The sequence below is a fragment of the Carcharodon carcharias genome, chromosome 15, assembly GCF_017639515.1.
Source record: "Carcharodon carcharias isolate sCarCar2 chromosome 15, sCarCar2.pri, whole genome shotgun sequence".
In the NCBI taxonomy this organism is placed as follows: Eukaryota; Metazoa; Chordata; class Chondrichthyes; order Lamniformes; family Lamnidae; genus Carcharodon; species Carcharodon carcharias.
In genome coordinates, this window is record NC_054481.1 from 19,197,936 (window position 1) to 19,225,849 (window position 27,914).

The 27,914-nt window shown below is 40.9% G+C and overlaps 2 protein-coding genes across 6 annotated transcripts in view; one reads left to right on the forward strand and one right to left on the reverse strand.

Annotated features, from left to right (window-relative positions):
• Positions 1-20,593, forward strand: part of LOC121288244 (RNA exonuclease 5-like) — a 42,740-nt gene extending 22,147 nt beyond the window's left edge. For 2 of the 4 annotated variants that reach the window (XM_041206727.1, XM_041206728.1), the window contains exons 11-20: positions 2,916-3,018; positions 5,992-6,149; positions 11,670-11,790; positions 12,967-13,092; positions 13,986-14,123; positions 15,938-16,030; positions 17,113-17,329; positions 18,087-18,304; positions 18,912-19,021; positions 20,330-20,592. In XM_041206727.1, coding sequence (XP_041062661.1) covers positions 2,916-3,018; positions 5,992-6,149; positions 11,670-11,790; positions 12,967-13,092; positions 13,986-14,123; positions 15,938-16,030; positions 17,113-17,329; positions 18,087-18,304; positions 18,912-19,021; positions 20,330-20,384 — 1,339 coding nt within the window. In that variant the 3' untranslated portion in view covers positions 20,385-20,592. Of the gene's footprint in view, positions 1-2,915; positions 3,019-5,991; positions 6,150-11,669; positions 11,791-12,966; positions 13,093-13,985; positions 14,124-15,937; positions 16,031-17,112; positions 17,330-18,086; positions 18,305-18,911; positions 19,022-20,329 lie in introns of all 4 variants that reach the window. The other 2 variants (XM_041206729.1, XM_041206730.1) reach the window with 2 other exon arrangements.
• Positions 1-27,914, reverse strand: part of eri2 (ERI1 exoribonuclease family member 2) — a 106,369-nt gene that overhangs the window by 36,531 nt on the left and 41,924 nt on the right. The window lies entirely within an intron of this gene.

The window sequence follows — 27,914 nt, forward strand, 5'->3', positions numbered from 1 at the left end:
ACTTTGGATGAAATATTAAATTATGATCAGTATTATTAGTGAATTCGTTGGATGTTTGCATCAGACTTTTTATAAAGGAAAAAGAGTGATCCCTGTTTCAGTGCACAGAATTCCTTCGCTGACGTCAATGCCAAGTCTGGCTTTGCACTAAAGATGAAGCTCAACACCATAATAAAGATATAGATAAGAAAGGCTTTTCAACCCATCTCTCTATAAAGAGCTTACAATGCCCTTGTTCCCACAGATTGTTTCTTAAATGAAAACTATTTCCAACTCCCTTAATCCATTCCCAAAGCAACTCTTAGGTGTCAACCTTTCTTTCCTGACCCCCATATCAGTTGGACTTTTTCATTTAGAACTGACATCAGCCATCTCGATTTCTGTGCTCCCTTCACTCACTCTAAGCTATCTTCCTCTTAATTTGCAGCACTCTGTCCTCTCAGGTCCAACCCTAACATTATCAAACATGCTGACAAAGGTGGTGTAGTTGTCTGACATACTAACCTCCACCTAGCAGCGGCCAAATGCCAATTCTTTGACACTTCCTCCAACCTCCCTTGGACCATGATTCCACCACTGAATATCAGGTCAATGCTTCCAGGATTATTACTGATCTCATCCACTCTGGAGATCTTCCCTCTGCCTGCGTGCAACCTCATAGTTTCCCCAACCCCAAAAACCTGCTTCTGTCTGCTTCCCAAAATTCACAAACTGTACAGTCATGGTGGACCTATCGTTCCAGCCTGTTCCTGCCCCACTGAAATGATTTCTTCCTATCACAGCTTTATTTTTTTTCTCCCCTTGTCCAGTCTCTTCCCACCTATATCTGTGAGACTTCCAATGCCCCATGTCACTTTTACAGTCTCCAGTTCACTGACCCAAACCATCGCCTTTTCCTTCCAATCCCTCTACACCTCCAGCCCCACTTGACAATCTGAGAGCTTTCTGCTTCTTCCTTCGTCCACCACCACCCTCCTCTGCATGGCTGAACTTGTTCTCTCATTGAACAACATATTTCCTTCAACTTCACTCACTTTCTCTAAATGAAGGGGGTTGTTGTCAGTACCTGCATAGGTCCTGTTATGCCTGCCTTTTTTGTGGGATATATGGAATATTCTTTGTTCCAGACCTACTCAGGCCCCCTCTTTCAACTCTTTTTCCAATACATTCAGTGCTGGTTCCTGATCAGCCTGAGCTGGAAAATTTCATCCGCTTTGCTCCCAATTTCCATCCTTCTCTCACCTTCATATGGTCCATCTCCAACTCTTCCCCTCCCTTCCTTGATTTCTCTGTCCCCATTTCTGGGAATAGGCTATCAATATATATTCACTATAAACCCACCAACTCCCACAGCTACATTGACCACACTTCCTCACACCCTGCTTTCTGTAATGACTATTCCATTCTCTCAGCTTCTCCCTCTCCATCTGTTCAAACAATGCAACCTTCCATATTAGCTCTTCCAATATGTCTCCCTTTTTCCTCAACCAAGGATCCCTTCCCATTGTGGTTGACAGTGCCCTTGACCGTATCCATTCTCTTTCATGCCCTCCTCCTGATCTCCAGCCTTCCCCTTCCTCCCAGAATCAAGATACAGTTCCCTTGCCCTCACCTTCCGTCCCACCAGCCTCCCTATTCAATGGATCAACCTCTATCATTTCTACCACCTGCAGCATGAAGCCACAACCAAGTGCGTTTTTCTTTCCCCTTTCCTCCTTTTTCACCATTCCAAAGACATTGTTCACTCCATGACATCCTGGTCTACTCCTCAGTCACCTCCAACATTCCTTTTGTTTCCTATAGCAACTTTCCATGGAAGCACAGGAGATGAAACACCTGCCCTTTTACCTCCTCCCTTCTCACGCCCAAGCCCCCAAACACTGCTTCCAAGTGAAACAGTAATTTACTTGTACTTCTTTCAATTTAGTATACTGTATTCATTGCTCATAATGTGGTCTTCTCTACATTGGGGAGACCAAAACCAGACTGGGTGAACAATTTGCAGAACATCTCCATTCAGCCCACAAGCATGAACCTGAGCTTCCAGCCATCTGTCATTTTAAGTCTCAACCTTGCTTCCATTCTGACTTCTCTGTTCTTGACTTGCTGCTGTGTTCCAGTGAAGCTCAAAGGGAGCTGAAGGAACAGCACCTCATTTTTTGACTGGGCACTTTACAGTCTTCTGAACTCAACAATGAGTTCAACAATTTTAGATCATAACCTTTGCCGCCATTTGGTATTGTTTTTCTTTTTTGGTTTGTTTTTTGTCTCTTTTGTTTTTGTTTCCTTTACTCTGCACTCAGGCACAGCAATCCTACCATTCACACCTCTTCCAGACTCACCTTCTGTTTCTTACCTTGTCCTGCCACCACTCCCTTTGGGCTTACGCAATGAAATCTTTTGTCATTTAATCTCTCCTGCCCTCCACCCTACCACAGACCTTCACTTTTGTTCTTCTTCCCAACATCCCCCTTTTCACTTGCTCAAAACTTATTGCATTTTTAACTTTTCCCAGTTGTGGTGAAAGGTCACAGACCTGAAATGTTGACTCTGTTTCTCTCCTCTGAGGCTGCCAAACCTATTGAGCATTTCCAGCATTTTTATTTTATTTCCGATTTCTAGAATCTTTAGTACTTTGCTTTTGTAAATGGTTCCTGCTCTTCACCCGCTTTTCTCTCTTACAAAGCCAATGTGATCAACTTAAAGCGAGTTCCCAGTCATGAGAATAGGAGCTTCAGAGCTAATATGTTAAATTTAAGTTTCACCAACTGAATCAAAAGTGCCTTAAAAATTTGAAAATTCTACAGTAGTATTTGTAATTTGGATTCTGGTGTTCTACATTCTAATGTGAACTAAGACTGTATACATGTCTTTTTTTAAAATCTATTTCACGTTGGGTAATTCTTCCCAAACAGGAGGGAAATTCAGTCAGAAGAATTGGTTGGCCATGATGCATCTGAAGATGCAAGAGGAGCTCTGGAGTTGGCTCAATATTTTATCGACCAGGGACCCATGAAGGTGTGTTGATAAATCATTTTTAAAATAAACAAAGACTTTAGGCACTAGCTTTTATTTGTAGAAGTAATCTTGTCTTGATTTTATAGATTTGATGCTGACACTGTACTTGCCATTGATGAGCACAATGTTCAAGCAAACATTCACATTTTTAATTAAAAGAGTATAAAAGACAAACAAAACAAACACTGGGGAATTTTAACCTGCAAAAGGGGAGCGGGTGTAGGTCCTTGCGGGGGTCTGGGGTTAAAGATAGGAAAAATGCTGCATGTTGGAGATCCGAAATGGCCCATCAATTTTCACATTTAATCAGTGCACCTTCAAGGCATGTGTGAAAACCCCTGTGGGCTAGGAAGGTCTGTGTTTTAAATACGCAGAAGGACCATTATCTGAAGATTTAACCCTGCAGTTCTGGTTTTAACTGCCAGCGCACCAGTTTCCCAGGCTGTATGAAACTTACTAGGGTCAACAAGGCAAGAGCACAGTGGGAATTATTAACTGCATCAGTGTCCTGACAATTGCAAAGTGGTTAGATTGTGTCCTCTGGTAGGGTCCATTTAAATATTGAGGTTTTAACAGCCAGGTGCTGGTCATGATCACACCTGCCCACCTGCTGTGATTGGCCAGGAAACCCAGGTTGGGCTGCTTATGCCATGGCCAAGTTAAAGAGCAAAACCCACTTTATCTTACGAGTTCCTGACCCGCTGACAACCTCTTCTGCCGCTACCGCTCCATAGGTTAAAATTCTGCCAATATGTTAGTGCATTTTGGAAAACCACAAATGTTGAAAATACCAAAGTCATTTGATGCCTTAAATGATAGTGAAAGCATCCCAAAAATTGTAACACGGGTAATTTTAGGCGGCATCGGGGTCTAGCTCTGCCTAAAATTGTGATGCCAGCAATTCCCACTAATTGCTGTAAGTTCTTATCAGCGGGAAAATGGGTGCTGGGAGATTCAAAAATATTGTAAAGGAACTATTGTGCTCATCCATGACAAGAAAAGAAACTAAGGGAATGTACAGAGGTGACTATGTTTAGGTTATTTTGATGCAGAGGCAGAAATCAAAATATATTTAAATATCTCTGCATCTGTCAAAACTTACAGCTTTTCAATGTTCTTTCGGTGTTAGGAATCTGGCAACCATAGCAGGCCAGACTACTAAAGCTGTTTTTTGTGCTTCTTTGTTGATGAAATGAATTTGCACTACAGCAGTTGGATCATTTTGCTCAAGTTGCCCCCTTGATACTTGATGCTCAAGGTTTTCTCTTTGTGGGCCACAATGTTGAATGATGACATCAGGGCCTCATGTAAAGAAAGAGCTATCCAGTTTGTCCCACTCTCCTACTCTTTAGGGAGCACCAGGGGGCAGAACTCTCCCAAATAATGTGGATTTTGGTGTGGGATCTCAACAGAACTCCTTTGCAAAGAGTCTAATGCTGGCTGGCAGGGAAACTTCTCTCTATCACACTTTTGTCCAGCTGTCATTTATAACTTAAAACAGTTTCGGTAACAGAAGCATTTCTTAATTTTGAGGCGAGTGTTGTCATCTGAGTGTTCCACAGAATTAGTCGTTACTCCTTTTGCTTCAAATACATGCTTTGTGTCATTAACAAATCCACATTTAATGTTATTTCAGTACTCCCCACAGTTTAGCTGCTTTAAAACTCTTCGCTTAGCTCTCTGACAGTGCCATTGTGCTGGGAGACTGATGACATTTATAAAATCCAATGTAGTTAATATAAATGGCCTTGAAACCAGGTTTCCTTTAATATCTCAACAAAAATAAAAATACCTGGAAAAACTCAGCAGGTCTGGCAGCATCTGTGGAGAGGAACACAAGTTAACATTTCGAATCCGTATAACTCTTCAACAGAACTAACTAAAAATAGAAAAGAGGTGAAATATAAGCTGGTTTAAGGGGGGGTTGGTGGGACAGGTAGAGCTGGATAGAGGGCCAGTGATAGTTGGAGATAGACAAAAGGACAAAGAGGTGTTGACGGTGGTGTTATCTAAGGAATGTGCTAATTAACAGTAGAAAGCAATAACTTTCCCAATAATTTATTTCTTTTCCCACCTATTTCCATTATTTTTAAATGTATTTCCATCCATTGTTTTATCTTTACCTTTTAGCCTATTTCGATTTAGGTAGCCCTAAAGGGGGTGGGGTGGGGTGAAGGGAAGGGATCCAAATAAGCTAAAAGGTAGAGATAAAACAATGGATGGAAATACATTTAAAAATAATGGAAATAGGTGGGAAAATAAAAATCTATATACATTATTGGAAAAAAGGGGGGGGGATCGGAAAGGGGGTGGGGGCTCTCCTCCATCCCCAGCCCCTTTCCGATCCCCCCTTTTTTTCCCAATAATTTATTTCTTTTCCCACCTATTTCCATTATTTTTAAATGTATTTCCATCCATTGTTTTATCTTTACCTTTTAGCCTATTTCGATTCCTTCCCTTCACCCCACCCCATCCCTACTAAGCCTATTTGTACCTTGCTTGTCCTGCTTTCTACCCTTAATTAGCACATTCCTTAGATAATATCACCGCCTTCAACACCTCTTTGTCCTATTGTCTATGACATCTTTTGGCTATCTCCACCTATCATTGGCCCTCTATCCAGCTCTGCCTGTCATTCCCCCCGCCCCACCACCACCATCCCCCTTAAACCAGCTTATATTCCACCTCTTTTCTATTTTTACTTAGTTCTGTTGAAGAGTCATACAGACTCAAAACGTTAACCTTGTTCCTCTCTGCAGATGCCGCCAGACCTGCTGAGTTTTTCCAGGTATTTTTGTTTTTGTTTTGGATTTCCAGCATCTGCAGTTTTTTGCTTTAATTTAATACCTCCACTGAATAAACAGGTCTATTTTTCATAAGATCATCTTCATGTACAGAGCCCAGAATGTCTAAGTTACCTACCTGTTCATAAGGTGCCAGTTCATTAATATTCAACTAATGCTTTGGTTGCAGGTAGCAAAGTTGAACCTGGAGAATTTTCAAGCAGAACAGCCAGCAGGAGATAATTCTACACCCAAGCCAGAAGGCAAAAGTCAGGTGAATAGATTGTCAGATCACCTGAAAGCAAGCTGCAGAGGGGCGGGTGGCAGGCCATGCTTCCACTGTGGCAGGTTAGTTCATGATATTTTATCACTTGTAAAGAATTTGTATTTAGATTGCACTGCACTGAGAGACTCATTTTTCTAACAAAGCATGATACTGTATCAAATGGAGTTCCCTTGGGTTTGATTGCATGATCCTTTAAGTCCACATGCTCTGTAGCACCACTTCAGTCTAGAGCTGTGATGCTAGGCAGGCAGGAGTCTTGAGCCTTTAGTCGCCCCTCGGAGAAGAGGATTCTTGGACAAAATGAGTTTCTGAGAGAAACATTTTCTGGAGCCATCCCACTTAAATATCTGTTATTGCTTTCCAAGGAATTCTACAATAATCTTCATACAGGGTGAAAAAAATAGAAATACTGCAGTACTCACTACCAACTGCTAAGGTCAACAGCTCAGTAGCTAATGTATATATGATTCATTTTGGTCATCTGGGTGTCTTGACAAGCACAGAAACCCATTCCCATCTTGAATGTTCTGCGAACAAAGACGCTGAGTACCCATCCTACTCCCCCTCCACCCCCAACTGACCGCCTGCCCCACCCATTAGGGCAGTGACTTGCAGTGTTTTCTGGGACAGAATGCAACAGATCTCAGCCCCAAGCGACTGGTCTAATCTCCCAGGTTCTGTTAATGAACTGAAGTGCTACAGCGTGCTTGGTTGTATATAAGATTGCTGGGTCTGCCTTCTTTCCAAACTTTTTTATCAGTATGCATATCCATCTTGCAGCAACCCTGACTCCAGAGAGACCCTGATTACCATAACCAACCCCTCCCAACCCTTTAAGAAATGTTTATATTACTATTCTTTCCTATAATAACATAATAAACGTTAACAATCTGCACTTGTTGCATTACTTACTAGATTGTTACTGTTGGCATTCAACCCTTAAAGTGTTAACACTGAGTGCAGCACTTATAAGGTGACAGTAACACTCCTTTATTCTTTCTTAATATAACTAATGATTTAGTGTTTCAATAAAATAGCTGTTCAGAATGTTCTTCGTTTGCTTTATTAGTCTTTTTGTGATTTTAAGTCTCACTTATGCCACAAGGAAATGTTTGTGCAAACATCGTGTAAGATAAAAATGTTCCCTATAAAACATTATTTACATTGCATCTACTTGGAAAAATTGAAGAAACATTTTGCTAGCTGACTTGTTGGTGCATGTGATATGTCGAGCTTTTCTTTTGGTAGTTAGGTTCTGTCACATCTCATTGGTTGACAATTATGTCAACAGAAGACATAAGAGCAATAAAATCTGAGGAAATTAACATATGGGCACAACATTCAAGGTAGACATAGAAATAAAAAATGCTGAAAATACTCAGCAGGTTTGGCAGCATCTGTGGAGAGAAAGACAGACTTAATGCTTGAGATCTGTGACTTTTCATCAGAACTGAGGAAAGGTTTTGTGATAGGTTTTGAGCAAGTGAAACAGGGGAGGGTGTGAAGAAGAACAAAAGGGAACGACTGTGATAGGATAGAGGGAAAGACTTAAAGATTCATGGTTCAAAAGCCAAATGGAGTGGTAATGGATAAACTAAAGGAAACAAAAGATGTGAGTGAATGGCTGGTTAGCAGCTGACTGAATGGAAAGTAAAGGGATTAAGAAAGAAATGAGAAAAGGCTGAACCAGCAAAAAAAAAACATAGGCCCAGAACCTCCAATCTCCAGGGCGTCGTCCGTGGGAGGTACCCCCAGAGGATGCGCAGAAGGACATCCGTCACCCCTCTGGGAAGCCCCCACTTAAGGACTGCATGGCAATTGCCCGGGAAGTTCAAACTCCAATGGGTAACTACCCTTCACTGGGAACCATCTGATACTCCAATTTAAATCGGAGATGGTTCTGACTTTCTTAGCAGAATAGTTACCCAGGAAAAATTCGAAGAATTCAAACCACTTCTAACTCCTGAGTAATTATAGTACTGATCCCGTCCCTCTCAACTAGTCCCCACCAACCCTCAACTACCCTCCCGACTCCCTGACTACCCCCCTACCCCCAGATGACCCCCCCAACCCATCCTATCCCCCACCCAACTGACCATCCGACCCATCCTATGCCCACAACTGACCACCCAACCCCACCCCGAACCATCTTACCTCTGCCAGCGACTGACAACTCAAGCGCACCCCCATCCTACCCACCTACCTTACACCTTAACCTCCTCCCTGGCTTCTCAAAGTGGCTGGGACCTTTAAACTTAAACCTAACTGCTTTACAGCAGCTAGTGCCGTAAACAGGGAGCACAGCTTCACTTCCCCCGAAGCGCCAGCCTGCAGAGAAGAGCTAGACTTTTCTCATCCGGCCTGAGTCAGAAGGTAAGGCAAGAAATATGCAGCTCCCAATTAAAGTAAGCAAAAAGGACTGGAGTAGCAATCTGTTATTGGCACTGTTCGGAAGTTCTGGCCCTTGGAAAGCAAGATGGGAGCAGAGCATGCTCTGCCATTCAGTAAGATCATGGCTGATCTGCTTGTGTTTACAATTTCGCGTTCCCATCTACCTCCAATAACTTTTGATTCCCTTGCCTAACATGAATCTATCTACCTCAGCCTTAAAAATATTCAATGACCCCACCTCCAGCACCTTCTGAGGCAGAGTGTTCCAAATTCACACAACCCTCAAGAGAAAAAAATTCCCCTCATCTCTGTCCTAAAAGGGGGGCCCTTATATACTTTTATACTCCAAGACAGGGTAAGTTATCACCAACTCTAATAAACAGCTGTAGAGATGGGTAGGACACGACTTTGAGATATACTCTAGGGGGAACATGGTCACTGAGGAAGCTCTAGACAAAATTGAGAACCTGCCTGTCATTGACAACTGTATTTGGCACTGACAGTGGAAGAGCACAACAAAACTATTGACTCACTGGTCATGGCAAAACTCCAGGTGGTGATGCTATACCATCTGAACTCATCAAACACAGGAAACCAGCACTCCTGTAGCATCAGTATGAACTCCTCTGTCTCTGCTGGCAGGAGAGGCAGTGCCTCAGGATATGCATGATGCATAGATTTTACAAGCAAAAGGGCAACTGCAGCATTTGCAACAACTATTGAATACTTCCTGCTGAGTGTCATGGAAAGGTATCTATATGTGTTGCCCTTGTCAGACTGCAGATCTTGGCTGACACATGATTCCAAAATCCCAGTGTGGTTTCAGAACAGGAAGATCCATAATCAATATGATTTTCTCAGTCTGGCACTGCAAGGGAAATGCTGTGAATGAAGGAGCCCACTGTATATTGCTTTCATCAATCTCACCAAGACATTCGACCATGTGAACAGAGGAGATATATTTAAGCTGCTGAAGAAAATTGATTGCTTGCCAAAGCTGCTGATTGTGATTCTCTCGTTCCATGACAACATGAAAGGTAAGGGCAGCTGTGACAGAGCAATATTGGAACACTTCGCAATCCTCATTGGGGTCAAAGAGTGTTGTGTTCTGGCGCTGACACTCTTTGGCATACTATTCTCTTTGCTGCTGTCGTATGTCTTCAGTTCATCTACAGAGGCTGTCTACTTACATATCTGAACTGACAGAAAGCTGTTCAGCATTACCCACTTATGATCCAAAACAAAAGTGAGCCAAATCCTCATCAGAGTGTTGCTCTATGCTGATGATGCCGCACTAGCATTCCACATGGTGGAACACCTTCGGCGGCTAATGGACACACTCTCATATGCCTGTGAAGAGTTTTACTTTGACCATCAGCATCAGGAAGACAAATGTCTTGGCTCAGGAAGTTGCCATACCCATCATCTATCAGCAGTGACAATGTGGTGCATAAGGTTGTTGATAGCTTCACGTTTCTCAGGTCCATGATAACCAGCAATCTACCACTTGATGCTGAAACTAACACGCGCATTGCAAAAGCTGCAGCTGTTCTGTCCCTGCTGAGTAAGAGTGTGTGGAACAACAGCAACCCGACTACCAAACTACGAGTCTATCAAGCCTGTGTCCTCAATATATTCTTTTACAGTGGTGAGACCAAGGCAACGTATGCTAGCAGGAGAAAAGGTTAAACAGCTTTCACCTTTGCTATCTCAGACATGTCCTCAGTATCTCTTGGCAGGACCAGGTCACCAACTCAAGAGGACCTGGGGCATGCTAATTTCATCTGCACACTAAACCAATAACTTGGCCTGGCCAAGTTCATGAGATGGATGAAAGTCAAAGATGTTCTGTACAGTGAACTATTCACTGGGTCATGACCTGCTTGACATCCATACCGTTGCTACAAGGCACCTGCGAGATAAACGTGTTGGACATTGACACAAACAACTGCAAGACATGAGGGCCATGAACTCTGGAGGCTGACATTTTGGAAAGGCATTGGAAGAGGAAGGAGAATAGGGCTTGGAGGAAACAGAGGCCAGAAAATTCTGCCAGAGTGAGTCTCCTAAACCACACTGGGCAATGTTTAACTTGAGTTTACCATCAGGTAGAAAACCATTGTCTCATCAGAATGAAGACTCCCAAAGGGTATTATACTCGAGGAAAACTTGTTTAACTCACTCCTACAATAAAAATCATTTAGTGTTCTCTTGGTAGCTGTTTAGAAATGGGCAGTGTCATGAAAATGTAATCATTTTCATGGTATTATTGTTATTTATTGTAAAAGTAGGTTAATAGTGGGGCTTGGATTAGTTTCTGTGTGTGGGGGGGATTAAATTGAATTGGAGACAGCTAGTCTGGAACTTTTGATATATCAAAAAGAAACTAGGCTTGAAATGCTAAATACGTAAACATAGCTGAAGTTTAAAAATGTGAGATGTGAGGAAAATTTGAGCTGTTAGATAAATCAGAGTAGCTTGAATTTCAAAGAGATGGCGAGATGATTACACCTAGTCAGAAGAAGCTAAGCCAAACAGTGTGTTTATTCTTCCCAAAGGTTACTGATAAAATCAGTACTGTGAAAAGACTTATATTATGAGAAAAGTAAAGTTGCAAAAACATATGGGAACAATAGAATTTCCATTAAAAGAGAGAAACATATATAAACAAGGTGAGGTTATGTGCAAGGGAGAAGGCATTCTAAGATCTAACACAAGTGTAAAAAGCCTCCAGCCTCTGTGCATCAAGTTGCTGTCTACAGGAACCGAAGCAAAAAAAACTCACTTTGAATATCATTATCCAGGGTATTGTGTAGCTTTGCCTGGGTCTGTTTAAAACTATTTGTTTTTACTGTTGCCTAAACGGAGGTGTAACTGGGAGCCAGATTAATTAGGGGTTTTAGGAGTTATTATAGTAGTAATTTGTAAACCTACGTATGTGCTTAAAATCTTTTCTTTTGTTAATAAATGTTTAATTTAGTTTTCCACAACCTCTGAAGTCGTGGCAGTCTTACTACTTCTAAATTTAGGACACACAACTTGAAATAAAACATAAACTGCAAAACAATTGTGGCAGTTGTTTCAAGTTTCCCTGTGGGATTTGAGCAGCTCGACATTTACCATCCACTGTGTTATAACAGCAGTAATTAATGTGCAATGTGTGTAATGAGAATATCTTTTCTGCTATCTAGCTTACTAAATAAGCTGTGTATGGGTGATCAGAAAGCAGTGCTATTAGGCACAAAGAAAGCAATGAAGGAGCTGATACATCAAGGAGCATGGCATAAATTTGAATGTAGAACAGACAAAGAGGTAAGTGCTGTAAAGCCATAACTTGTTCAACCAGATTTCTGTGTTCACAGAAAATTCTCAGAATGTTTCCCATGATCGTATAAATGGCCATGATTTATTTGGCCCTCCACACAGGCACAACTCACAGATCAATCCAAGTAATCCTTAAATTCTTGTTCTATGTTGGTGAACCTTCATTTGCCACCTGTACAACTGATACAACACTGGCAGAATTGACAGTCAAACTGTCTTAGGGGTAGATAGAACAACCTGGGTTGTTTAACTGTTTCTTTTTGTTTTGTGGTATTTCTGTATATACATCAGAAAACATCCAGAAGTTCTGTATAATAGTATCATGATAAACAATCTTATATGGCATCACAAGACCAATGGGCTATTGAGGTAAAACAGGGTTAAAAAGAGAAAGATGATTAGGCCATTGTGGAATGAGGGAGGGGAATGAAGGGTAGGAAGGGAACAAAAGAAGGAAGTGGAGAAAAAAGAAGGGGAGATGGGATTGGAGCGGGGTCTGGGAAGGGGATTGGGACATCCAAGGACAGAGAAACTAGGGGCAATACCAAATTGTCTGTGTGGAGATTGGCAAACTCAGTAATGGGATAAAATGGTAATTCCTCTCAGCCGGAGCTGGATTAACATGCTTTCTGTGATGTGGGGTTGTGTGGACGAAATTCGAGAAACATACTTGAGAATTGGGTTTTTTGGCAAGCTGTCTCAGTAGCAACCACTTTCAGCAGGTAGGGACTGCTGAAGCTGGCAGATTCCACTCAGGAAAGGGGGCACCTGGCAAGTGCTCTTGAGTGAGTGTTTCTGGGGGTTGATGCAGACTGACTTGCCACTGCTAAACACAGTGACAATAAATTTTTTTGGCTCAAAAGTTACTTCTACTCTTTGTAAACCATTCTAAAGGTTTATCACAATGCAACCTACAAGTGTGACTGCAATTACAGATAGATATGGATGCTCTTGTTATTGATTTTCTCATTGATGTAGGTAAACAACATTTTTATTTTGTTTTAAAATAGAATGTGTTGGCCTATTTGCATGTAATTTTTTATTTGTTTTTCATGTTAAAGAAGCCGTCCCTCCAATTAGCTAAAAATAATCTAAAGTCGTATTTTTTTCTCTCTCTGCTTACATGAAATGTACTCTGAATATGCCTGATTCTGTTTCCTGCAGGTTGTTCAACAAGCTCAGACTGAAATCCCAGTTGCCTCTTTAAGCTTAAGTCACTTTACGTCTTATTCTGAATATATTGAGTGTAATCTACATATGAAGATTCACGAGCGACTGCTTCATGAAAAAGTATGACAGTAATAACTTAGTCTTATCACAACAAAATTCTGTCAAAGCAAATATATTTTGTAAATGCCTTATTTATTTGTATAAACATGCCATTGTGACTGTCATCAAATTTAGGAATAATTCGGCTATTAAATAATTTAAAAGTGCAAATTTATTATTATACATATTTTCCTCATTCACACAAGTCTTTTGGGATCACCAGTAAAAGAATATTACGGTTATCCTGAAATAGAGCCAGATGGTCCTATCTTGCTATGACCAGCAATATCCTTCTACAATTGAACCTCAGAGGCCACCTCTGCTTCCAATTATAATTTCATTAAGAGACTAAGTGGCTGCTAAAATGGTCCAGCATCCAAATGCTGATGAGCTTCATTGGCTTCTTATAAGGACGTATAGGTTTTTAATATGTTATTTTCAAAAAAAAAGAAATTTGTGGGCAAACCTGGCAAGGCTGCATTTATTGCTCAACCCTAATTGGCCTGAGAAGGTGGGAGTGAGCCTTCTCTTCAAATTGCTGCAGCTCTTGTGATGATGCTCCCACAATGGTATTGGGTATTTCAGGATATATTGACCTAGATATGAGTCTGAGTCAGGATGGTTTGTGACTTAAGAGTTGATGGTGTTTCCGTGACATTGCTGCTCCTGTCCTATTCTGTGGTGGAGTTCGCAGAGAAGGGAGGAGCTGTCAAAATGACCTTATAGTGAGTTGCTGCAGACCATCCTATATATGGTACTGCAGCCACAGCGTACCAGTGATATTGAAGTGTATGACCTTTAAGAGTAACTTAGTGAATTTGTAGAATAGCAGATGATTGGGGATCACTGCCGTACTTCAGAGAACCTCTGCTGATATGTCTTAATTCATTTTTATTTCACATCTCCCTCTACAGATGAAACAGAAGTTGTCAGAAATGTGTACTGTGTATGCTGGTCCATTCTGTGAGGATTTCTGTTTAAAGTCTGTTAAAAGAACATTCCAAAACTGTGGTTCCATCAGCTCCATTAGTGTTATCACAGAAACACACAAGGTACAAGCAGTAATAGTACAATTAAAATGGGAAGGGCTGTTTGTACTATATAAATTCTTAGTTACAACACGTAGAACTAGTGAATAATGTAATCATATTTTTAAAATATTTTCAATCCACTAGAGGTAGAAGCATTTGATGTTTAACCATTAACTTTCTCTCTGGAAATACAGTTTATAACAGGTGTGTTGGTGTTAATGTGATTGTATGCGTAAGGGGTGACCAGTAAACCCATAAAAGGTTAGTTGAATGTATCACCACATGCAGTCCCATGACTTATTAAGTCTCCTCACTATTATGTACATGTATATCATTGTTTGAGGACTTTGCCACTTGCATTTCATCACAGCTTCTCTAGTTGGAACATTTTTAAGCTGCTGCTGCACAACAGTCAGGCATTGAGTGCTTTTAGGGCTCAGTCAGCTGGAATTTCATTCCCAAGACAGAGGGACAATTTCACAAGAAAACTCTTTCCCCAATCTAACGTTCGACCTCCAAGATTTTGTAACAGAAGGCTGTAAAATGTTAAGTATAGGGGATTAATGAGGTGCAAAGAATTTACTGAAGAGCCCAAAATAGCTGGCATGCTTAATGCGTCATAAGCAGTGCCTTTGTAATTAACTCCAATGGTACTGACAAATAGTTAGCCCATTGCCCAATATCGACAGTGGCCTATGATAAGCATAGTGGTGGGGTCTCTACTGGAGTGAGAGCATGGTTCACGTTGAGGGAAATGGAAGCTGGAGGTTTAAGGGGAGAAGGTAGGTCTTGTAAGCATTGTGTCAAGTGGAAGATGGAGAACCAAATCAAGGATATGCTGAAAGTAGTCCAGGACATGCATGCAAGTTCTCTTGAGTGTAAGCCCATATCCAGGTTTTGCCTTAAGTGCAGGAGTAGTCAGCTTGTAGCTCACTGGGCATAACATTCTGGAGTGCAGCCAAATCTGTGATAGTGGTCAAAAACCAAAGTGTTGGGCAGAGCATCACTGTACAAGCACAGCTGAAAAAGGCACGATGATGTAAAGTAAGGGAAGCATATCTTAGCAAGCACGACCAATTAGGGTGGCTACCAGATCACCAGTGCTTTGGTAGGCGCACACTGATTTCTTTGGAACAAAATCTTGAAGCACTGGCGCAACATTTTAATCTTGTATTTTAAAACTTGAAGCATCATTGGCAATTCTTGAAAAAATATTACCAGAAATTATCATCATCAGTAACCCTCAACCCTTTTGAGCCGAGAAAAACTCTTGGCCCCTTGCACCCATTTAATGGCTTAGCTTGAGTGTCAACCTTTACACAAGCAGTACCACTTTCACCTGAGCCTTGTGATAATGGACTTGAGTACAACATCCAGGCTGACACTCCAGTACAGCACTAGAGGATTGCTATACTGTCAGAGGTGCCATATTCCCGATGAAATGTTAAACCGAGGCCTCATCTGACCTCTCAGGTGTTTGTAAAATATTTCATGGCGTTATTTAAAAAGTAGCTGGGGAGTTTTCCTTATCTCTGAGCCAGCATCTGTCCCTCAACCAATATCACTTGCTGCTTTGTAGGAACTTGCTGTGTGCACATTGGTTGTCACATTTACCTACGCTACATTTCAAAGGTGATTAATTAACTCAGCAGCATTGGACATCCTAAGATCATAAAACACATTCTACAAATGCAGATTATTTTTCTAGGCTTGGGAACACCTCCTGTTAGCTAAGAAAAGGAGAAAAGAAAGAACTATATTACAAAAAAAGAGCAAGAAATTCCTAAAAGATTACAAGATAGTGTATGATTTTTGTTTTCTCATTCTCCTTACAGCCTTATGTGCGCATTGAGTATGAGCTCCCTGAAAGTGCACATCTAGCTGTGCTTACATTGAATGAAAGCATTATGGAGGGATTCTTCATTACGGTAACAACACTGAAATTTGAATTTTCTTTTATCCCTTTTAGGAATTCCTTTGATAGCTACAAAAAAAGTAAGGCAAATACTCAGTACCTCAAAGATCAGTCCTCTTGCAGTTGTTAAGCTTTGCCCTTGCAGTTCATGATCAAATACTGCCTGTGCCATCAATCCATCAGTCTCTGTAATCTGTTGTAGCCTATATTTTCCATATACAATTGCTACATTTTTAGTTGTGCATAATAACTTAAATATTGATTGGATTCTTGCACTTAACACAGCAACAATGTCACTTTTGTTGCTAGAACTGTACTGTATGGAATTTGAACTGGGATCATGGAAAACATTTGTTGTAATTAGTAAATTTATTAGTAAGGAGGTTAACTCCGTTTAGTATCCACATGTTAATTAATTTCTAAATTATTTTTGGGGTGATTTTATTCTTGAGGAGTAAAACATTAGTGCTAAAATTGAACTGTTGAGCCAGTGTCAACAGTGTCAGTGTCCTGGGCCAGGTGTAATATCCATACCCCTACTATACCTACCCTCAACAATGTGCTTCAATATCACCCTCTGAAGGGCACCCCTTAATGCACCAATAAGAAACTGCATTTCTTATGCAAATCAAGTTTTTGACTCCAGTGAGATTGCCCAAGAAGATATTTTCTTAATATGAAGGGGCTCATGACAAAATAAATATGGTCTACACACTAGTGAAAGAAGCACCCGTTCAATTTCTGGAAGTTAAGAATTATAAAATCAGTCACTAACTTATATCTGGTATATATTAAAACTTCTCTGAAAATGTATTAGTGTTGTTGCTTTAACAAAAAGGGATGAATCTGTGGTCCCAGTGCAGAGCTTCATTGCGTCTGATTTACTTGGATTGGGCAGTTTTCTGCTGTAAAGTTTATAACACTCTAGAACTGAAGTGTCCAAATTTGTTTTCTGTAAAACTCTTACATGTGGCGGAGCAAGAGACTTTCCTCCTAGCTACCTAAATTGGATCCATATCCAAGAGACAGCCCACTGTCCCACATCAATGCTAAGGAAAATTGGTAATTGAAACAGTGTTCCTTCTAACCCTTCAGGTTCAAAGACCTATTAAAGAAAACACACTGGATTGTGACACTGTCCTAAAGAAGCTGGAAAAAGATGTCACAAGCCAAGCAGTTATTTATGTGTCAGGAATTCAACAGACCCTGACAAAGGAAGACCTCAGTGAGAAATTTAGCAAATTTGGCCACGTTGAAGCTGTAATCTGCCTTGGTGATAAAGCTGATGCAAAGCCTAAGGAGTGTTTTATAAGTGAGTAAATTAATGGTGCAAATTGATAAAAAAATAAATCTAGAATTCTGTGCAGTAAACATTTTCAGTGATGTCTTTTTTGGGAGTGGTAGAAAAAGCATGTTACAGTAAGGTGTGCTTTGCAGAGCAAATGTGTGTTGGATGTTTTCTTTAAGATTGAAGGAGCCATAAAGCATGTTTGTCAAATCAATATCCCAGTGCTTTTGTACTTATTGCTGATCCTGTCAGAATGGTAGAATATAGGTTCATGTCCAATATTCCGATTTGCAAATCTCCTATCTGGGCGTATACTGAGAACTCCCCAAAAAGAATGTATTTTGGTCCACCTGTTTCTTCCATCTGAAGTAGTGGCTGCTTCAAACATTGGTAAGGACTCGGAACCAGTTTCTTGCAAGCTCACTTAGACCGCCAAACTGCATGGAAAAATCAACAGAAGTAGAATTGGCTTGTTATTTAATTTTCAAAGTTAAACTTTTTCCTAAAATGACTGTTCACGTGATGTTGAGAAATCATGGGAACTAGTAGATAAGGTAAGAGTCAGAACCTTAGGTAGTAGAGATGAATGCTTGAAATAAGGCAACATCTGCTTCTCGGAATCCAAATTCTAATTCCAGCCTGATTTTGCCTGTTAGATCCACTTTCCAAATCTGAAGTTGAGTCAGATAACTGAAGGGTTCAGATTTATCTTAGGAGATGTCCAGACGCTTGACTTCCTGATTTCTGTTGGAATGACTGATCTGGGTGATTTATCCTCTAGAATATGGAAGCCTGGAGAGTGCTCAGGAGGCTCAGGCAACCATGAATGGACAAGAAGTGAGAAAAGGAAGACTAAATGTACTGAGAGCTCTCACTCCCTATCACCTTCAGACCTGGGCTTCTCAAAGATCTTACACTGCAGTGAGCCCCAAGACCTTTGATCATCCGCCATTAGACACACAGTCCTTTGAGAGGAGAAAAGAGAAACTTTCTCAATGTGTGAGTTTTAAGTGTTAAATTATTTTCTAAGTTTCATATAGTCATTATAAAGCTGCTTTAGGATATTTGGAGAGAAGGAGCAGAAGAAAATAACCATGAAAGTGGAGAGAGAAAAATATTTTATTAAATTATAGAATTCACTGAGGCTTATATTTACCACGAATATTTTATTGTCAGAAGTAAGAACTTAAGGAATAATGTACACAGAACTGCCACACAGAAAATTGCTGATGAAAAGTTTTCATCAAAATGCTCCTATTAGCACATGAAGTGCATAATGCTGATCAAAGATTACAAATTGATTCATACCACTAGAAAAAGCTGTAAATAATAACCAGCTGTGAAATTAGACATTTAGGCATTTGCAGCAAATTATACCCTATACTGATAACTCAAGCACAAAAAATGAATTTTATATCCTCCTTATGTGTCCACTTGACATTAACAATACAGAAACTTAAGGACCACCAACTTGCTAGTGATTCTGTGCTCCAAATCAGTCGTCCAGTGCAGTGATGGCTAGAGTGAGCTGCAGGATGACAATGCAATGAATGGGTGAGAAGGGAGACAAGTTGGCCGTGGCAATAATCTACTTTGCATCAAATAGGAGGAAGAACTGAAAAACGTGATGAGGACGATGGATCGGTATGTGGGGCGACTCTTCAAGGCTTTAACCAACAACACACTCTGCATAGTCCTACTGCCAGGGACAAATAGGTAAAATTTAGAGACCATATGTGATACCACCTATGTGCAATGTCACAACCACAGTTTTGTGCAGATGATCAACACATGCTGTTTTCCGAAACAAGACTATAGTCTTGCAGTCCATAAAGCATACATATCATTCAAAAATTATCTACTTTATAGGTGTTATTTTCCTGTTGTGTAAACAAATTTTCTTATTTCATCACTCTGATCAATAGGGATTAGATAAGTATCAACCTTGCAAATCTTCATAAAGGTTATTTCATTACACCTGATCAGTCAAGGCTGTGTGTATCATGTGTGATACATCATATGGACTTTAGTGATCTACTCACACCCCCAGCATTGCTTAACTTTTGAAGAAAATCTGGTCAGCTTTCTCTCCGTCCATACTGTTCTGAAGATGTTCTTTCTCTCCCTTGGGGATGGTTCTGTAGATGTTAGTGCTTCACCAAAGTGATTTTATTCATGTGTGTTTTGGCAGTGAATGTTGCTAAACTAAAATGTGAGAGACATCACATGCTATCTCGACCCTCATCTGATATTCACACATGTGCAGTTCCAGCTGAATATTGATTGGGAGGAGGAACCCTCGCTGATTTTTCCTTTCCCTGACCCTGGAGCAGCTAAAGTCAGGTAGCTCAGCACAGATCGAACCTGGGACTTCCTTGGTCCGTAGGGTCAAGTGTGAGCTGATGGGAAGAGAGCTAGAGTGAATTGGGGGTAAGAGAGGGGGAGTTTGCCAGGTTGAACTGAGGAAAGAGGGCAAGAAGAGTAGCTTCCGCATATCGAAAAGAAGGGAGTACTACCAAACAGCTGTTAGAAAATATATATTCAATCAGACTATTTAAAAATGTAATAATCAGATATAGCACTAATAGTACTAATGCTTATTTACAATAGACCACACCTCAGAAGAAACAAAGGAAAATCTTTACAAATTTTAGGCCACAATCTTCCACTGTTTTTGAATGGTCCTGATTATGGACATAAAGCTGCACCCTGCATTACCTGGTTTATAGAGCACTGGCAACTAATTTACCCATTTTGCAATGTATCAATCAGTGTGAATATACTCCTTGCTGTACCTGCCTTGCAGTGCATTGGCTACTAATGTACTATATCATGTGTCACAAGGCAACAAATAACACTATATGGGTTGGTCAGATTAGAATAGGTTCAGAGATTGGTGAAAAGGTTTATTTTTTAGATAAAGTTAGTAAAATTGTAGAATGTTGCAAACTTATTTTGGGGAAAAAAAATCCTGTATTGTTTTTCGTATAACTTTAATTAATACCTGTTTTCTCTCTGATGTAGTGCTCAATGCTCAACGGCTGGGCTGTGTCTCCTCGAAATAAAGCAGAATCCTTAAAATCAACTGTTCGATGTGGACTGGAGGTGCTTCTCTTCTGATGCTACACAACTGGCTGTTACTGAATTGATTAATAAGTGAATATACTTCCTGGACCACATTCTTTTATGAGTGCTGCTTAACTCAGGCAACAACAGTGACTGAGCCAAGAAAGCTGCTTAATTTTTTCTTTATTAAACTTCTATTAAAAAAAATGTTCCAAGTGTGAAAATAATATAAGATGCGCACTGCAGGTTAAGTTAATGACTTTGAGCTCTCCTAGTTAGAAAGCAGAAATTCCAATGGACCAGAGCCCAGGTCTTGCCAATTTTAGGTCAAGTTGAGCAGAAAATATTCTTCAAGGCTGCCAATTTTGACTATTTGAGCAAGTCTCAGTGCAAGGCTCTGCTGTTACTGAGGAGCGATTGTTTCATGCCTGTTGGAACATGTTTGCAACGGTTGTAAAGCCAAAATCTCACTTGCTTTTCTCAGTCAGTACTTCTACATTGGTATTTTCTTTCAATCCATAATCTTGTTTCACACTTTTAGGAGCAAGGGAACAGGAGTATACCATTCAGCCCCTCAAGCATGTTTTACCATTCAATGAGATTGTGGCTGATCTGCAACCTAACTCTATAATTCCTAATTCCACCTTTGTCTGATATCCCTTAATACCTTTGGTTAACAGAGTCTCTCAATCTCAGTTTTAAAATAAACAATTGATCTGACATCAGTTGCCACAGGCAGAAAAGAATTCCATTCTTCCACCACCCTTTGTGTGTAAGTGTTTGCTAATTTCATTTGTGAAAGGTCTGGCTTTAATTTTTAAACACTGCCCCCTGGTCCTAAACCCACCAACTACTGGTGGTAGGATATATAGCGATAAATTATCTGTTCCCTTTAATATCTTGAAAACGTCATCAAATCATCCCTTAACCTTCTAAGTTCCATGGAATACAACCTTAGTTTGTTTAAATTCTCCTTATAATTTAACCCTTGGAGTATAGGTATTATTCTAATAAATCTACGAGGTGCTCCCCTCAAGGCTTCGTAAGATCTGGTACCCAAAACTGCTCATAATATTCCAGTCATGTTCCATCCAGAACTTAGTATAGCTGAACCATGACTTCTACCCACTAGTCCTCTGATATAAAGGCCAGCATTCTATTAGTCTTTTTAATAATTATTTTTGGTATTTGCTCATGACATTTTAATGATCAATGTACCTGGACCACCACCGCGCCCCCCCCCCCCCCCAACCTTAATTATTGAGCTTAGCAATTTCCTTACACCAGATGTTAGAATAACTGGTATATATTTTCTACATTATTCGGCTATTGTACAGCAGTATAAACTTAAATTTTCAAATGACATATATTAACATGAACACTCTGCCCTGAGAAGCTGAAAAGCATATCAAGCATTAATCCATTCTCACAAATTATTTGTTGGAACTTGACAGCTCAGTATTCCTTAATCCCCATGCATCCAGCATCCAGGCAAGCTGCTAACACTGTAGGGGTAATTACTATTAATTTTGTTTAATAGCAAATATTGAAAAGCAATAAGAGGAAATGTTAAAAATCCTGGTCTGACAAATGTTCAATGCTGGTTAGCCACTTAAATGTCCAGCATTTTTTAATTCTTTCATGGGATATGGGCATTAATAGCTGGGCCAGCATTTGTTGCCCATCCCTAATTGCCCTTGAGAAGATAGTGATGAGCCACCTTCTTGAAACACTGCAGTCCATGTGGTGTAGATACACTCACTGTGCTGTTAGGAAGGGAGTGCCAGGATTTTGACCGAGCGACAGTGAAGGAACGGTGATATAGTTCCACAGCAGGATGGTATGTGGCATGGAGGGTAACTTGAAGGTGGTGATGTTCCCATCTGTCTGCTGCCCTTGTTCTTCTAGGTGGAAGAAGCTGCAAGTTTGGAAGGTGAGTTGCTGCAGTGCATCTTGTGTATATAGAACACACTGCTAATACTGCATCGGTGATGCAAAGATTGAATATTTAAGTTGATGGATTGGGTACCGATCAAGCAGGCTGCTTTGGCTTGGATGGTGTCAAGTTTCTTGAGTGTTGTTGAAGCCACACTTATCCAACCATGTTGAAGTATTGCATGTCTCCTGACTTGTGCCTTGTAGATGATGGACGGCTTTGGGGAGTCAGAAGGTGAGTTACATGCATCATAATTCCCATCCTCCGAGAATTCTAAGATTCACGACTGGATATGGCAGGACTGACCTGGTGGTGACGGGATGGCTTAGGTCTGTATAACATGGTATTTCTGCCATGGCCATGCATGCAACTTGGTGTTGTAGCTTCACCAGGCTGGCACCTTATTTTCAAGTACTGTATGCCTAGTGCTGTTTACTGTGCCAGGATTAATCACCTGGTACCATAGAAATGGAGGTGTGAGGTATTTGCCAGACCGTGAGGTTACAAATTGTGGGAGAATATAAATCTGCAGTTGATGGCCCACAGCGTTTCATGGATGCCCGTGTTTGGACTGCTAGATCTGTTTATATCTATGCCACTAAACATGCTGGTGGTGCCACAAATCATTTGACATGTTGGAGAGTTTCCTCAGTGAGAAGATGGGACTTGGTCCCATACCTAGCACAAAAAAAGATGGTTATGGTTGTTGGAGGTCAATATCTCAGTCCCAGGATACTACCCTGAGGCATTCCTGCAGTGGTGTCCTCAGCCCAACCATATTCAACTGCTTCATCAATGACCTTCCCTCCATCATAATGTCAGAAGTGGGGATATTTGCTGATGAATGCACAATCTTCAACACCATTTGTGACTCCACAGAAGCAGTCTGTTCCCATATGCTGTAAGACCTGGACAACATTCGGGCTTAGGCTGATACGTGGCAAGTAACATTCATACCACATAAGTGCCAGACAATGACCATCTCCAACAAGAGAGAATTCAACCATTGCCCCATGATATTCGATGGCTTTACCATTACTGAATCCTCCACTATCAACATCCAGGGCATTGCCATTGACCAGAAACTGAACTGGACTAGCCATATAAATACTGTGGCTACAAGAGCAGATCAGAAGCTGGGAATTCTACAGAGATTAACTCCCCTCCTGACTCCCCAAAGCCTGTCCACCATCTACAAGACACAGGTCAAGAGTGTGTTGGAATACTCTCCACTTGCTTGGATGAGCGCAGCTCCAACAACACTCAAGAAGCTTGATTCTACCCAGGGCAAAGCAGCCTGCTTGATTGACATTCCATCACCCACCTTCAACGTCCACTACTGATGCACAGTGGCAGCAGTGTGTACCATCTACAAGATGCACCATAGCAACCCACCCAGACTCCTTTGTCAGCACCTTCCAAACCCACCACAGCTACTACCTAAAAGGACAAGGGCAGCAGATGCATGGAAACACCACCATTTGCAAGTTCCCCTCCAAGTCATACACCATCCTGACTTGGAACTACATTTCATTCACTGTCACTGGGTCAAAGTCCTGGAACTCCCTCCCTAAAAGCACTGCGAGTGTACCTACACCATATACACTGCAGCAGTTCAAGAAGGCAGCTTGCCACCATCTTCTCAAAGGCAATTTGGGATGGGCAATCACATACTGAGAAAGAATTTTTAAAAAAGAACTTTGTAGTGGTCAGTCTACCAGTAGTGTCATGGACAGTCCCATCTGTGAAAGATAGGTTGGTGAGGATCAGGTGAAGTAGCTTATTTCCTTGTATTGGCTCTCACCCCTTCTGCAAGCCAAATTTTTAAAAATTATTTTCACAGGATGTGGACATCGCTGCCCATTCCTAATTGCCCTTCAGAAGGTGGTGGTGAGCCGCCACCTTGACCTGTTGCAGTCCATGTGGTGTAAGTGCACTCACAGTGCTGTTAGGAAAGGAGTTCCAGCATGTTGACCCAAATGTAGCATTATATCCTTCAGGACTCAGCCAGTTTAATCAATGACCACTCTTGATGATGGGCATTGAAGACACTATGCCCACCCCCACCAAGAGTACATCTGTGCCCTTGCTACCTTCAGTGCTTTCTCCAAGTGATGGTCAACAATGGAGGGACACAGCGGCTAAGAGAGGGTGGTAGGTGATAATCAGCAAAAAGCTTCCTTATCCATGTTTGACCTGAATCCATGAGACTACATAAGGTCTCAAGTCAATGTTAAGGGCTCCCATCTGACTATACCACACTGCTCCCTGAATACCCAGGAATGGTGAAGGAGGAGTCTGAGACACTTGCTGATAGTCATTATTCAGAATCATACAATTAACTAGTCTGTGAGAAAACTCTCCCATTGTTGGCGCTGGTCCAGAGATGTTAGTGAGGAGGACTTCGCAGGATTAACTGTACTTTGCCTTTGTCATGTCCTCATTCGATATCAAGGTCACAGCTAAGTGGTCCCTCTAGTGTTACCTGCCCCACAACAAATGTGGCTGAATTGTATAGGGCATACAGTAATCAAAACGAGTAATGACTGGCCTCTACCTGGAATTAGGGAAGTGCTAAGTAATCAGGGGCACACTCAACACAAACTGCCCCCACCTCAGCACAGCAATCAACTCACTGACCATGAAGGACAAAAACACCAACTGGTGTGATCACTTATACGCAATTCTTTTTCCTTCTCTCTCAAATTCCCTGGCCTAAATAATCTCCAAAAACTAAGGCTAAACAAACTGTCTCAATCCTTTCCCCCATACAGCTCCCAGTGCAAGCACTTGTGTTGAGAAATCTAAATGTTTTAATGCATTCCTCCCATGAGCATCATGCAATCAAAGCATACCTTCATGGAGAATAACAAAAAGCAATTCATACAGTCAAAAGCAGTGCCAAATATAATTCAGGAGCTTGCTTTATTTTTACAGAACTTTGAACCTATGCTACCTCCTCGCGAACAAAAAAAATGCAACACTTTTCTTAACTCTATAGATGTTTGAAATCAGTGCAGTTACTTGTTACGTGAGTCTCAAACAAGCTACCTCCAGGTAGACTGTACAGGAGAACCAAGTGAGATATGAGAGAGAGAGCAGATCCTCTTGATATACATCTGCAAGAGCACCAGCAAACATCTGTGTGAACAAAATGGGTTACTGTTGGAAAGAAATAGCATTTATATAGCACCTTGCAGAAATTCAGAATGTCATAAAATGCATTACAGGCAGTAAAGTACTTCTTTAGTGTAATGCCTGTTGTAATATAGGAAACAATACAACAATTTGCTCCCACAAACAGCAATAAGATAAATGACCATTTGTTTTATTTGTTGGTTGAGGGGTAAATAGTGGCCAGGATACCCATGGGATTTTTTAGGTCCATTTGAGAGAGCAACCTGCCTCAGTTTAACACCTCATCTCAAAGACAGTATCTCCAACAGTGCAACGGTACCTCAGTAAAAGTCTTTCATCTATTCCCAAGGCAAAGAAATCAAGTCAATATTGACACAAAAATTCAGCTCTCATGCAGTAATGTTCAAAAGCATAAAATCAGCCTCCAGCGAACCAAAGTGGCAAACTGAGAATTTGACAGATTGATTCTGCAGATGCATGTCAGGAAGGGATTCTAGTGAAAGTAACACCACTGGTTTTTCAATGAACAAGTATTAACATATCAAAGGGAATCTAATGTTGAGCTAACTGTGCTAAATATGAGGACCTTGTTCCTACTATTCCAATTTTTAGTCACTTACACAATATGAATTTGGTCTCAACCCAGCTATGCTTGCAATAATCAATTTAAAGTGACCAGGCAGCCCTTGTTCATTTGTTCATTGTCACCATAGCCTTAGTGGGGCTGTTGACATTGTCTTGCTTCTTCTCTGGCTTTCTTCAAACCATCAATCTGATTTTTCTTCTTCCTCTTCTAGTTTTATCCTCAATTTCTCCTTAATTGTTACCAGGACAAGGCTGTCGGGACTTCGTTTCCAATGTCTGTACTTGACTATATTTCTCTTTCTAACTGCACTTAGCAACCCTTTTGATTCTTGAATTTCTAATCTTAATCTAACCCACTCATCTGTCTTTCTGTCCATCCAGCTGATTCTGAGCATCCTCCGCCATACCCACATTCCAAAAACTGTTATCCTCCTCACATCTTCTTTCTTCAGAGTCCAACTCTTGCATTCATGGAGGGCGACACTCCACACTACCCTGTAGTGAATGTACTAGATGTCTTTTCAGCTTCATGCTGATGCTATTGGATTTTCAGATGCTACTTAATTCATTGGCCACTCCTTTTGCCATAGCTTTCATTCTCGGATGTAACTTCAGTGTTTATCATCGAGCCAAGGTACTTGAATTTGTCCACTGACTCTATCACGGTGCTTCCAATCTCAACTTTTCCATTGCCATTTAGAGTCACAATGTTTGTCTTTGCCTCATTTATTTTCGGTCAAAAAGACTTTCTATGTCTTTTGACTAGACCTGCCATAGTCTCAAGCGCTTCCTTTGTTCTGGCTATGAGTGTGATTTAGTCTGCATTTTACCTGAGACTCCATATGCTATGACCTCCTGTGATGTAGCCACATCTCAATGGCAACTCTTTCTGCATCATTCTCATTATCTTCTCTCTCACACAGCATTAAGCAACATGAGGAAGACACCCTGCCTGAACTGGAATTGATTTGTATGCCCAACACCAACTCTTAATGGCTCCTGAAGTATTTCTGCATAGCTCTTGCGATAGCCACACAAGATGTTTGGGTCCACCAAAGTCTATAAGTGTCTTCCATAGAGCATTATGCTGGACAGTGTTGAAAGCTTTGGCATAACCTTTGAACGTAAGCCAAAGTTGAGCTTTCTGCTTATCTTAACATTTCTCCATGAGATTTCTGAGCACAAGCATAGCGTCAGTTGTACCTTTTCCAGGAATGAAGCCAAACTGCTCCTCGACCACTTCTCTTATAATTCCTGAATTGCTGTGCTCAAAGTTGGACACGATTTCTTCTCAAGAGCTATTAGAAATGGGCAACAAATTCTGACCTTGCTATTGATGCTCACATCCTATGAAAGAATAAAGAAAAACACCCTTTTCCCATCTCTCAACTGACCAAAGACAGATGTGCCTCAAAAGGAAGAAATGTTTTAACTCCCTGAATGCTATAACTGTCAAGAACAGACAAATGATAGATTTTCTTGTAAGTTTTTGAAAAAAGACATTTATTATTCAACACCCAAATGTATTTGCAACCACACACACACTCATTCAGATGCACACAAAAAAAACTCAAGGGATGATTGGACAGGTAGCATGCACTTAGATCTTAAAAGTTTGAAAGTTCTCTGTCACACTTGCTTTCAACCCGCCCCCTCTGCCACCCCTCCAACAGCCCCCACCTCTGCCCCCTACCCCTCACCCCACCCCTCCTCCCGCCACCCCAAAGTCTTAAAACATTACAGGCTTGTAATTCTTTTTTGGTCCACTGAAGAATAGAGTCTGGAGGGTTAAGACAAAATTGTGTGCTTTATTGTTTACAGTAACAGATTTCTCTTGTCCCACTCCAGTTGATGCACAATCGAAGCACTGTAGCAAAGGCCTGG